The 14013-nt window shown below is 32.1% G+C and overlaps 1 protein-coding gene across 1 annotated transcript in view; it reads left to right on the top strand.

Annotated features, from left to right (window-relative positions):
* Nucleotides 1-14013, top strand: part of LOC139528122 (piwi-like protein 1) — a 35422-nt gene that overhangs the window by 6555 nt on the left and 14854 nt on the right. Inside the window, exons 2-6 of the mRNA XM_071323951.1 lie at nucleotides 7445-8781; nucleotides 9334-9766; nucleotides 10847-11070; nucleotides 12246-12370; nucleotides 13284-13364. Of these exons, the coding sequence (XP_071180052.1) occupies nucleotides 8689-8781; nucleotides 9334-9766; nucleotides 10847-11070; nucleotides 12246-12370; nucleotides 13284-13364 (956 nt within the window). The 5' untranslated portion in view covers nucleotides 7445-8688. The remainder of the gene's footprint in view (nucleotides 1-7444; nucleotides 8782-9333; nucleotides 9767-10846; nucleotides 11071-12245; nucleotides 12371-13283; nucleotides 13365-14013) is intronic.

The raw sequence follows: 14013 nt of genomic DNA, 5'->3' as shown, positions 1-14013 counted from the left end.
TTATTTTATTTGAGTTAGACATTTTGTCACGTTAATTTAAGCACCGCTATCAATCAAATTATCTTGAACAAAACTTAACACTCTTTGGCATCAGGGAAATATGGATTCTGAATATTTATTTTTGTCCCGCCTGCTTGGATTTTTTTCCATTAATTTAGGAATCTTTTTACGTACACCCCCCTTTTTGAAGTTCAATGGTTTTATCATTGAATAAGCAAATTTATAATAAATTTCTATTTACACAAAATATTCACAATTTTTCATGTGCTCATTATATACCAAGACACGACATCGTGTGACCGATAATATAAATTCCATTAAAATGCCGATTGCATTAAATAAATAATATAAACTCCCGGGTAAAAACTCTGTAAAAAAACATAAATACACTAAAATACAGCTTATACCTTAGTTATTTAGTGTGTTATTAGTATGTCCGAATGTACCTTTATACATACCATGCTTTGTCCGAATATACCCTTGATGGTGTCCGAATATACCCAAATCTGTCCGAATATACCCAAATCGACATTGCCATACTTTTCACTATCCTGGGCAGACGGTAACCTATGAACCAATGAAAGTTCTTCTATTTTTGGCTTAAAAGTAACGTGACTTTTCAAAATAATCACAAGGGGGAACAATCACGTGATGGATGTGGTCACAACGGCGCTTTTCCGACACAAAAAACAAAAGTGTCCGAATATACCCAGTCTTCCCCTACATGTAGTTTGAATATTTAATATTATTACATTATAGATTGGTAGAACCAGACCAGTTTTGTGAAAAAAAAACCCTCCTTGGATAGATAAAATATGTGCAATGTTAGCCTGTGGGGTGGGGTTACTGACTATCCTCTCCGTTATAACTGTGCCGACAGCACTTGTCAATTCATACCCTGTTCTAACCAGAAATCATTAAAAAACATACACTGTTCTAGACACTCTCAGAAAATATGCACAGGGAATGACCCTGATATAGACCGTATAAAATAGATGCTGTTCTAGACTCGGGTTCTAGACTGTATCTTAAACAGTTAAATAAGCGATCCTGTTCTAGACAAATACTTTGTTTAAAAAATGACCCAGTGTTCTCACCAGTAGGGCATGAAAAAGCGACCCTGTTCTAACCAGCAGGACATGAAAAAGCGACCCTGTTCTAACCAGCAGCTAGACATGAAAAAAGTACCCTGTTCTAACCAGCAGGACATGAAAAAAGGACCCTGTTCTAATTAGCATGGCATGAAAAAGTAACCCTGTTTTGTGGCACACTCGTGCCACTAAAAATATTGGAAGTAACCCCCAGGGAATGTAGGGTACATTGGAAGTCTTTTCTTTTATTGAAATTCATAATATAAAATCCTATTGTATGAATTTCAAGAGTTTTGATTATTTTGAGTCCCCTACCAACAAAGTTGAGGGGACTATAGGTTTACACTCAGTCCATCTGTCTGTCGTATCAGTTTTCTGGACTTTTCTTCTTTCTGCTTTAAAGAAATTTATTTGATATTGGGTATAAAGTTTTATCCTTATGAGAGTTACAGATCGAATTTTGTTCTGGTCTGATAATGATTTTGTGCAGAGTTATACAAATGTATGGTAGTTAATGGAATTTGAAAATTCACACAATTACTTATTAAAGCAATCAGTTTTCCCTACTTTTTTTCATGTTGCTTAAGGAAGTATACCATCAATTCATGGTACCATTGCTTCTATGTTTTATTCCTCAGTTTCAAGCAGACACAGCTCTTTTGTTATAAGTTAATAGAAGAAAGTGACAATCCATTCTGTATCTTAATTTTTGCCTCAACCAAATTGTGAGGACTAAAAATTTGACAATATTTTACTTTAGTGATTTTATCTATTTCTATAAGATAAGGGTTAATTAGTACCTGCAGAACTGTTTATGAAGTGAACGAACTTTACTGACTTATATGTCTGATTTATAGTTTTATACTTGGGCTTTCCTAAAGCCGTTGATGGAGAACTTAATATTTCCTGTGTTATTATGAATTACAAAAACAATTGAACTTTATAATTGGAATGTAACCTCCAGCATTGTCCAGTGATGCTAACTTTTATATGCAGTGACAGAATACATTAATTTACAGAACTTTTGTTGATAGAAGACCAAACCCTGTTATTTTACATTTATATTGTCATTTGATTTAATATAAATTTAGGGACTTCCCACACTTCAGTTGCAGTTTCTGAGTTGCTTGTAGATGCGTTCTATGTATTAATATACGTTTGTAACTTTGTACCACGGATTGATAAATTATTATAAATTTGTCTGACTTGGATACAGTTTAGGCTGTTTTATTGTGCCATAGTATTGAAGGATAATTTTGCATACAACAAAAATGTTATGAAACTTATTCACAATGCATTTTCTATGGGATATGAAGGTCTGTATTAAAATTTATTTTTCATTTGTTATTTATAATATGTGTGATGATTATTTTGACACAATGGAGGAAATCTTAAGGTGTCATTAATATGTGACATCCTGCAGTGTTATCATATCTTTTTTGAATGGTTGTATTAAGCATTTAAGTTTGTATATTTGGAAGTTGCTTATAATTTTTAGTCTGCATTAAATGGAGAAAAAAACGAAACCTGTTTTAAATTTATAAAGTTGCACACACACCTATCATGCCTATACAAATACAAATTATTTTATTAGCACAAACTCATCAACAATAAATGGTTAAGGCTCATGGCATTTTAAATTGCATAATTGATCATGCATATATATATATAATAAGTGTTGTAATCAATGACTCTTTTAATATATAATAATATAAACCAGGGGCGTAGCTAGAAAGAAACGATGTGCAAGCACCTTCCGCCGAGCGGAGCAAGGCGAAAAATTTTTGGGACCCTTTTATGCAGGAAAATGTTTTTTTTTCGGTTTTCGGTCATAAGAAAGTTGAAAGAGGAGCTACATGTAGATAGGACTTATAAACAATTTATGAATGTAAAACTATTCATAAATCTTCTGAATAAAGTAAATCATGGTTAATTGAAAACATATAAACTACACATTTTTCTGATACAGAATTTACTCAAAATTGTCCAAAATCTGCTCTTCGGGTCTAGGCAGAAACGAGCTTCTCTATTTTTTTGTCAATATTCACACTGAAATCTCGATTAATAAGCAGTAATGCTAGCGATGATAAACTGTCATATTGTTCATTGTTGATCGTACATTTGATTTCAACAGACGTAGTGACACTGATCGTGACTGATACATCTCCACGGTAGCACTCGCGAGATGTTATAAGCCAGTGTTCGTGTTTGCCATCGAGCGACCTCTCAATTGAATTCGTCAAAATTACATACCAGGTCAGTTTCGTATGTCATGTATGTCTCAGACAATGTTGAGATTTGTTCGTTTGTTATATTTCCTACAACACGAGGAAGCAGATACGCCGTGACACAAAGGAGCGATTTTCTGATAATACCAGACGCGACTCCACTCTCCTGTTCTATTATCATATGGTCTGTAAACGCAAAATATAATGAGACTTTCCAATACTGTTTTGGCGTGTTAGCAGGATGAGTGGCTCTGGTAGTCCCTAACCCATCGCCGTGGCATAATTTCAACGATATCGAAGGGTTTAAAGCTAATGCCGATTGGTACATCTCATTCCAAACAGTTAAACCGTACTCTGTAAAATGTGCTCCGAAACTACACGTATTGAGTATAACAAATCCAAATCTTGTAAAAGATCTACAAGTTACAGTGTCCGATTTTGTCATGCATGATCTCCAATATAACTTCTATTTTGAAACCAAATGCCGTTATTTAATGACATTTCATCAATCCAAAAAGTGACAACATATGTGTTTCCTTTAAAATTTAATTTATAAATTTTTAATTTTGCAATATTTTTTTTTGCATGCCGAACCGATGTGCACGCAACTGCGTGTTGGCGTATAGGGAGCTACGCGCCTGTAAACAATGACTGAATTAAAGACATATTGACATTTCTACAGTGTTTTCCCTATTTTTTTTCTATATTAAAATGAACTTTATCATATAGAAAAACAAAAATAAAAAAATGGGATCACAATTCATGTAACCTAACAATCTGCCTTCGAAATAAGCATTCATTTTTGTAACAGTACTTTTTTTCTGTTGATCTTAAATAGGAGAAATAGAGGTAATATCGATATAAAAAAAGAACCAAATTACAGAAATCTCTTAAATTTTACAATTGTTTAGTTTAAGTACAGCTCATTTGAAAAAATAATATAAAAATATAGGTCACTGATGAGTTTAAAAGATATTTCAATATTAATGTAAAAAAAATGGCATTTTTGCACCAAAGGGAGATAATTTGGAGCTTTTAAAATGATATAAACATTTTAAAAGTTATCTGAGGCCAAAACAAATCAATTTTTATACGACCGCAAAAATTTTAATTTTTCGTCGTATATTGCTATCATGTTGGCGTCGTTGTCCTGCGTCGTCGTCCAATACTTTTAGTTTTCGCATTCTAACTTTTGTAAAAGTGAATAGAAATCTATGAAATTTTAACACAAGGTTTATTTATACCACAAAAGGAAGGTTGGGATTGATTTTGAGAGTTTTGGTCCCAACATTTGAGGAATTAGGGGCCAAAAAGGGCCCAAATAAGCATTTTCTTTGTTTTCGCACTATAACTTTAGTTTAAGTAAATTGAAATCTATGAAATTTTGACACAAGGTTTATGACCACAAAATGAAAGTTGGGATTGATTTTGGGAGTTTTGGTTCCAACAGTTTAGGAATTAGGGGCCAAAACAGTGCCATAATAAGCATTATTCTTGGTTTTCGTACAATAACTTTAGTATAAGTAAATAGAAATCAATGAAATTTAAACACAAGTTTTATGAACACAAAAGGAAGGTTGGGATTGATTTTGGGAGTTTTGGTCCCAATAGTTTAGGAATTAGGGGCCAAAAAGGGGCCCAAATAAGCATTATTCTTGGTTTTCGCACCATAACTTTAGTACAAGTAAATAGAAATCTATGAAATTTAAACACAAGGTTTATGACCATAAAAGGAAGGTTGGGTTTCATTTTTGGAGTTTTGGTCCCAACAGTTTAGGAATAAGGGGCCCAAAGGGTCCAAAATTGAACTTTGTTTGATTTCATCAAAAATTGAATAATTGGGGTTCTTTGATATGCCGAATTTAACTGTGTATGTAGATTCTTAATTTTTGGTCCCGTTTTCAAATTGGTCTACATTAAGGTCCAAAGGGTCCAAAATTAAACTTTAGTTTGATTTTAACAAAAATTGAATCCTTGGGCTTCTTTGATATGCTGAATCTAAAAATGTACTTAGATTTTTTATTATTGGCCCAGTTTTCAAGTTGGTCCAAATCGGGGTCCAAAATTAAACTTTGTTTGATTTCATCAAAAATTGAATAATTGGGGTTCTTTGATATGCCAAATCTTACTGTGTATGTAGATTCTTAATTCTTGGTCACGTTTTCAAATTGGTCTACATTAAAGTCCAAAGGGTCAAAAATTAAACTAAGTTTGATTTTAACAAAAATTGAATTCTTGGGCTTTTTTGATATGCTGAATCTAAACATATACTTAGATTTTTGATTATGGGCCCAGTTTTCAAGTTGGTTCAAATCAGGATCCAAAATTATTATATTAAGTATTGTGAAATAGCAAGAAATTTTCAATTGCACAGTATTCAGCAATAGCAAGAAATCTTCAATTGCACAGTATTGTGCAATAGCAAGAAATTTTCAATTGCACAGTATTGCGCAATAGCAAGAAATCTTCAATTGCACAGTATTGTGCAATAGCAAATATTTTCAATTGCACAGTATTGCGCAATAGCAAGAAATATCTAATTGCACAATATTGTGCAATAGCAAGAAATTTTCAATTGATTGGAGTTATCTTTCTTTGTCCAGAATAGTAGTTGAATCAACTTAAATCATTGTTTTATACAATATACAATGTGTATTCACTTTTACTACCAACTGATAAATTAAAACAATCTTTACCATTCAGTGATAACAAGCACTTTATTTTACATTTTAATATTTTATGATGTATTTTAAAAATGAGTAGTTATTGTTGCAAACTCCATTAGAAATTTGAATTGAGATCAGTTTTGGAAAAAGGGAAAGGGGGATGTGAAAAAAAAATGGGGGGGGGGGGGGGGTTAAATTTTTCTCATTTCAGATTTCATAAATAAAAAGAAAATTTCTTCAAACATTTTTTTGAGAGGATTAATATTCAACAGCATAGTGAATTGCTCAAAGGCAAAAAAATATTTTAAGTTCATTAGACCACATTCATTCTGTGTCAGAAACCTATGCTGTGTCAACTATTTAATCACAATCCAAATTTAGAGCTGAATCCAGCTTAAATGTTGTGTCCATACTTGCCCCAACTGTTCAGGGTTCAACCTCTGCGGTCGTATATAGCTGCGCCCTGCGGAGCATCTGGTTTGTTGTTGATTTTGTTTACCATATCAAAAATAGCAAGTTATAGTATAATAAATAAAATTTGTAATGAAAAAGAAAATGTTTAAAATTTTGCTGAAATTTTTGTACCTGTGATCGTCCTTAATTTTTAAAGTCATTTGCAAGTAATATATATATAATATTATTATGTAATGAGACATTCATTAGAACATATTCCAAGATGAGGAATCAGAAGAGCTTATTTTATCACCCGAATTTAAGATAAAGTTATAAAGGTATATCTTTAGACTTTATTTCTTTAAAATACACCAAATTAAACATGTACATTGCTATAAAGATACACATGATGTATTTGCACAGACATAAACAAAATTATATGAAAGCAAGACAGGCACATATCATAATTTACACTACAGATTAGACTAAATGGTTTCAAATACATGAATTCCCAGGAGAGATTGTCTATTCAGTGGCAGATCTAGAACTTTTCATAAGGGGGGCCCACTGACTGACCTTAAAAAGGGGGGGGGGCTCCAGTCATGCTTCAGTGATTCCCTATATAATCAACCAAATTTTTCCCACAAAAGGGGGGGGGGGCAGCCCCCCTGGATCTGCCTATGCAATAGGTTTGTTAATGTCTTGGTGAAGATATTTTGAATCTGATTCAAAAAATTATTTGATTAAATTTCTTTTCCAAAAAAACGAAAGTCTTGAAAATTGGTTAATTACTACAATAAGTTTCTTTAGATCAAGAACTATGTTTTCAAAACAACAGTCATGACAGTTCAACAAAATATAATGATCAAAACTATAAATCAATAAAAAAAGGAAGTATGTCAATATACTGTGGGTTATATAATGCTTTGTGCATTGTTACATATACATGTACCTAAGTAACCTGTATATTTGCCCCTCAGCAGATTTTCATTTATATTTGACCTCGTATTCTAAATCAACTTAGAAAAGCAGTTTATTCACACAATGTTTATGTTTTGTTTTGCAGGTTAGGATGTAACCAAGGAAAAACAATTTGTTATTAGATTCAAAGACAGTTGAAATACTTTGCAGTTGAGAAAACAGAAACTTTGTGACAAGTTAGGCTTCGATTTAACTCAAAATCACAAAAAAATTGTATGTGATTATAGTGTGATGAAAATTTCAAATACAATTGAAATACTTTAAAATTGAGAAAATGACAACTTTGTGACAAGTTAGGCTTCGATTTAATTCAGAATCACAAAAACATTTTATGTGATTATAGTGTGTTGAAAATTTCAAATACAATTGAAATACTTTAAAATTGAGAAAACAACAACTTGGAGATGAGTGAGTTTTGAGAAAATGACAACTTTGTGACAAGTTAGGCTTTGATTTAACTCAGAATCACAAAAAAAAGTTGTATGTTATTAATACAACATGATTAATGTGTTAAAAAATTCCAAAACAGTGGGAAAACTTTGAAATTGAGGAAACTCAACTTGTTTACGAGTAAGGCTTCGATTTAGCTCAGAATCACTTAAATTAATGTGTGATTAATGAAAGGAACTACACAAATGACATTCATAAAGAGAAAAAAGACATCTTTAAATATGAAATAATCTGGATTTGATAAACAGATCTTGGAGAGAGTTTGGCTTCGACGAATTATCATTTATCATTATAATTTCATCTATGTGTTAGTTTCTTGTGTTTGGAAGCAGACCAAGAATCCTATAAGAAGACTGCATATAGAAATCATTTGAGCAGAAGTCGGAACTTCGAATAGATTGTCTTCGATTCAGCTGTTGAGACAAGGAATTATACATGAATTTCATCTTTTTACATGACGATTGTGTATTAGAAGAAGGCTTTTTAACACCAACTTTGGACAAAAAAAGATTATGCTGAAGTGTTAGAAATTTGAAAAGTTGGAAGGTATTCAGAATTTTGGAGACAGTTAGGCTTCGATAAACCTCTTTAATTGAGGATACCCATACGTCTCTATTGAAAAAACAATTAAGATAAAAGTACTAGATATTTTTGACAGTTCACTAGTACATTAAGATTGATTATAGCTTCAAGCATTTTACAGAATAGATTGAAACCTAAGGGTATTGGCTATCATATTCAAAGCTAAGAAAGTTGTATATTTGAAAAAAAACCAAAGTTTATTGTTTAGAGAACAAGAGGCATTAAACTTTGAAAAGAAAGTTCAGGCTGATTTTTATACACCATTGTATTTATAATTATACAACAAAAAAACTCAATATGAGTGGGCGAGCAAGAGGAAGAAGCAGGGGTAGAGCACGAAATGATGAACCAGATGAACCCGCCAGGAGACCAGGGGATAGCCAACCAACAGTAAGAACTTAAGTATTAATCAAATGTACAGACCTGGGGTTGAAATCATAAAACTTTACTCAGTGCTTGGAGCTCAAAATTCATGCTCGAAACATGAAATCTAGCCTTTTGATTGGTTGATTTTGGATTATAAGTGCAAAAAACTGACTCAAGAGTTTTATGACTTCAAGGCCTGGCCTTGTGATCATACATTTTTTTCATTGCAATTATCATACTTTAACTTGAATTCTACCATTCAAAATACTAGATTTTATGTTTCTAGCTGACATTTTTGTACACTTTAGTACTGAGTAAACTTTTATAACCTAGCAATACACCATACTTTGTCATATTTGTTGATGTTTACCTATTAAAAGTTTATATTACGGCTGCTGTACTCTAGCAGCTGGATGTAGTACAGCTGGATATAAGGAAATAGATCTTATTTGTTTTATATATTTATATTTTTTACAGTCTTACTTCAAATAATTACACGGTATATATATTCAAGTATTCACCTGTATACACATGTATTAAACAATGAGTATTATTGAATTTAATTTTCCTTTCAAGTTTGGTGAAAATCAACTGACCACACCAAGAGGTAGAGGTAGAGGTGCTTATAGAAATGAATCACAGCCTGCCAGAATGCCAAATGTTGAGCATGCTGCATCACAACTTCAGCAGATGAGAATTGACAACACATCAAACCAGTCAAGGAGAGGAAATGATGATGTAAAGCCATATATGTTCAGTAGTGACGATAATCGTCCTATTGAGCAAGGTGATGGTTTCAGAGAGACTGGAGCAAGGCCAAAAGAATGGCTTATGGCTGGTGGTAGAACCAATCCAGAAATATACCAACAGCAAGGAACCAGAGCAAAATTCTTTCAGGGTAATAAAGGTGCTGAGAATGGGTACCAGGAACAGGGGAACAGACCAAGAAAATCTAATTATCAGGGAAATATTCAGCAAGAGAACAGGCAAACATCTGTTGTTAGAAAAGGTTAGTGTCATTAACATTTATGGTTAAAACATTGAAGGCTCATGAACATTGTTAAAACATTGAAGGCTCATGAACATTGTTAAAACATTGAAGGCTCATGAACATTGTTAAAACATTGAAGGCTCATGAACATTGTTAAAACATTGAAGGCTCATGAACATTTTGGTGAACTCTTATAAAAAAAAGTTTTTTAGGCACTTCTAAAAGTCAGTTTAACTCTAATAGGTTTGTTTACCCATTTTCAGGACTGATGCAGATTTTAACGACTTCTGCAAGTGAAAGGGTCTCCGTAATTTGGTGAACTTAAACTTGGTTTACTTTAAAATAGCCAATCTCTTTTAATGCAAACAATTCATAAGAACAGGTGGAAGAGTGCTTGCTTTCACAAAAGACAGTTCAAAGATCATTAATCAAATTTGTAAATAATATCAAGGTCTGGGAAGTTACTTTGAATTTATAAATGATATATCTACATAAACAGTCGAATTAGCTCTCGCCGCAATATAGCCTTTTTGTGCTAATGCGGCGTAAAGCAACCAGCAATCAATCAATCTACATAAACATTGTATGAATATACATGTACATGTCTTAATGCTGTATGCAAATTTTTAGTTGCTACTATCAGGGGCGGATTTAGTGGGGGGCCCAGGGGGACCGGTCCCCCCTTTTAAGAAAAAAATGTGGGTGCTTATATAGGGTTTTATTGAAGCATAAAGCGATCGGGCCTCCTCTTAGGCAGCCAGTGGGCCCCCACTTATGAAATTTTCTGGATCCGCCACTGCCTATTTTTGGTAACATCTACATCATTTTGTCTCTTGGATACTGTGGATTCAAAATTATTTGTTGGATACCAATTTTCGTGGATTTTCGTTAGTATAGGTGAACCATAAATTTAATTATTCAACGAATGATAAATTTTCTAAAGGCTTGTATGAAGATTTCTGCAAAACCAGAAAACTAAATGACCACAAACATGCAAGTTTTCCTTCACCATGAAAATAGGTACCAACAAAAAATAAATGAATCCAAAATAATTGTCTTATTATCAATATTACTACATTAGCTTATCTTATATTAAAGCTGTAGGTCTAGGATCGACAAACATTCATATCATAGCCAATGCTTTTCCTGTGGAGTGTACTTTGACTGAGTGGATCCTGTATCAATATCATGTGGATTTCAATCCTCAAGTGGACAGCAAGAAGGTCCGGTGTGCCATGATAGCAGACCACAAGGACTTGTTAGGAGAAACAAGAGCATTTGATGGAATGAAACTGATTATTCCAAGGAGACTGCCACAAGAAGTAATTTGTTGTAGATCAATTAATTTCTGTTCATTTTTAAAAAATGTTTAAGGAGGTACCAAACCCTTGGACTAAAATTGATTAAGCTTGTTAAATTTTCAAAAAAAATTGACAAAATATTTATTTTGACCCTTTGACATAAATATAAAACAAAACTTGAGCCAGACACTTTATCTGAAAAAAAATCATAGGGTATATGGCAGGTTGACAAACACTAATTTTGATGGTTGAGGACCATATTTTTTTCTTAACAACCGAACCCGATATAGAAATCGTTCTGCTAATTTTTACAGAGTTATCTCCCTGTATTGTTATGTACAACCTTGAACACTTTTTGATCTCCCATTTTGCTCAATGTTACTGTTTATTCATAATTTTTTGGCAATGCTTTTTTATTGACATAATTACCACATGAACATGAGGAAAGGTGTATCAACATCTGTTTTGTATTTTGAAAGCCATATTTGTATATGAAATTTTTCTAACATTGCTTCAATTAATCTTGCATTTGTGTCCATTTACCAACATTCACAATAATAAATACACTCTCAAAAGGCTCAAATGGCCGAAAGACATTTATTTAAACAATTTTTATGCTTATTACTTGTATATGGTATGATGTTTAATTATTTGATATGGTCAGTGATTATAATTACCTGAGGGCAAAGACAATTGAATATGTTTGGTTTTACAGGCTGTCTATGAACAAGCAGTTTGTTAACATATATTATACATTGATGTTTCTGACAGTGACATTTTTAATTGGATTTCCGACTAATGTTTCAGTGGGCAGGCCATTCACTGTTCAGGAGATACAGTTCTTGGGACATTGAAAAATACCAGGACACAAATAAATGTTAATAAATCCGGTTTGCTGTCTCTTTGACAGCCTCTTGTTGTAAATAGAATGCTATTATAATAATTTAATGCTACATTTGTAAAGTTGTACACAACTTCTTAAAACCACAGATAAATCCTCAGCAAGAAAAGATGGGAAAATTCATGTATTATTTGCAGAGACAGCTTAGCGGCATTGTTTCATATAAAAAGTAAAATTGTGAATGGATATGGGGTATGTGTCAGACATGATTTCTTTTCAATGTTCAAAAAACATACCACAATAAATACTAAATACCCCCAAAAGTACTTGCAATATAATAATTAATCTTTTACAGGTTACAGAAGTTTACAGTGAGATGAGATCTGATGGAACTAGAATCAGAATTACAATTTCGATGACCAATGAGATTCCACCTGTCAGTGCAGAGTCCATTCATATCTTCAATATTATCTTGAAAAGGTCTGGCTATATCAATGATTATTAAATTTTGTAAATGTTTACACGTTTTCAGACTAAAAATGTTTGAAGTTGCATGGCAATATATATAGTTGTAAACAATCTAATTCGTCAAATAGATTTTGATTGTTGTAATTCGTCAAATAGATTTTGATTGTACAGACTACACTTGATAACATATATTTCTGCCTATTATGTGTATAAATAGTCAACTGATAGACATTATAGATCCATGTTATGTCAATGTAAAGCAATTTATATATTTACAAGATGATGTGTTTGTCTATTATGTTTATTCCATACTGCCATACTTACCTAAGAACCATTTTATTAAAAATCACAAAATGCATATCCAGGACAAGAAATAATTTTGGACAAAGGGAGCTCACTCTATTCAACCACTACCTAAATGTCTCTTTAAGGGGGCAGACCTTGGTTCAGGGAGATAACTCTTTAAATCAGTTAAGCGTTTGTAAAAGTCAAGTTCATCAATGTAACTTAAGCACTTACCTGAAACAGATTTAAAATAATCTATGTAACCTAGAAGCTTACAGTATATTTTTGAAAATGGTTGTCACAAACGTATTGATGATTTTAAGAGTTATTTCCCTTAACCTAGATCTACCTCCTTAAAATATTGTATAAGTTCAATATGCAAAATGAAAGTTATCTATACTGCCTCAGTGGTCACAAGCACCTTAGTAATTGTAAAATTGTAAAAAAAAATGTATATAAATGTAACTACTTGCTGGTAAATACAATTCTGAAATATAGTAAAATTAGTTAAAAAGGAAAACAAACAGCAGATTATGTTTATTTGTTTGTCAATTTCTTATTCCATAATTTTGATATGAAATGAAAGAATGAAAAAAGACAATGATATTCCTTAAATTTAAAGTATTGATTTATTTTCTAGAGCACAAAGAATGCTGGGAGGTGAACAGATAGGAAGGAACTACTATAATCAGAACTTAAGAAAAACAAATACAGCCTATCGGTAAGTAATAAAAATATATCCAGTAATTTTGAGTCTCATGAGTCTGAGTACTGAGCAAAGAGGAGGTATGAAGAGACAACTTTTTTGCTCTGAAAATATATATTATCAATCTAATATTACAATGTTTTTAAAAAGCACATAAATTAAGATGAAAGTAATACGTATTTTAATTTTTTTTTAAAGATGAATAATTTATTATTAGGGGTTATTATAGTCTTTTTCCAAACCTCCTCATTGAACTTCAGAGATATTATTTTACAAATAACTTTAAAAAGTTTAATGTTTTACATTAAAGATCTGTCTAATGTCGATGAAAACACTAAATTTAGTTCAACAGATTTTTATTTTAGTTCAACTTTATCAGTAGCGCTCAAATCCAAACAATTGAAAGCTAAGGATTGTTACTAACATAAACAGTACTAATTTATCTGCACCAAATGAGCATTTTGACAATCAATGTCTCTTCAGTGATGCTCAAGGCCAAAATACACTTAAAAAAAACTGCTTGTCTTGTGATGACCATTGTAGAAATGTCTGTAAAATAATTCAAAAATATTTTGATATTAATTGAGCTTATCTGAAAATGTTGATAAAAATTAAGCTGTTTGGGCAAAGGGACAGAACAAAAATTACAAATCATAAATATTTC

This window comes from Mytilus edulis, chromosome 6 (genome assembly GCF_963676685.1).
Source record: "Mytilus edulis chromosome 6, xbMytEdul2.2, whole genome shotgun sequence".
NCBI classification, from domain to species: Eukaryota; Metazoa; Mollusca; class Bivalvia; order Mytilida; family Mytilidae; genus Mytilus; species Mytilus edulis.
The sequence above is the reverse complement of the archived record's forward strand: the minus strand, read 5'-3'. Positions and strand labels throughout refer to the sequence as shown.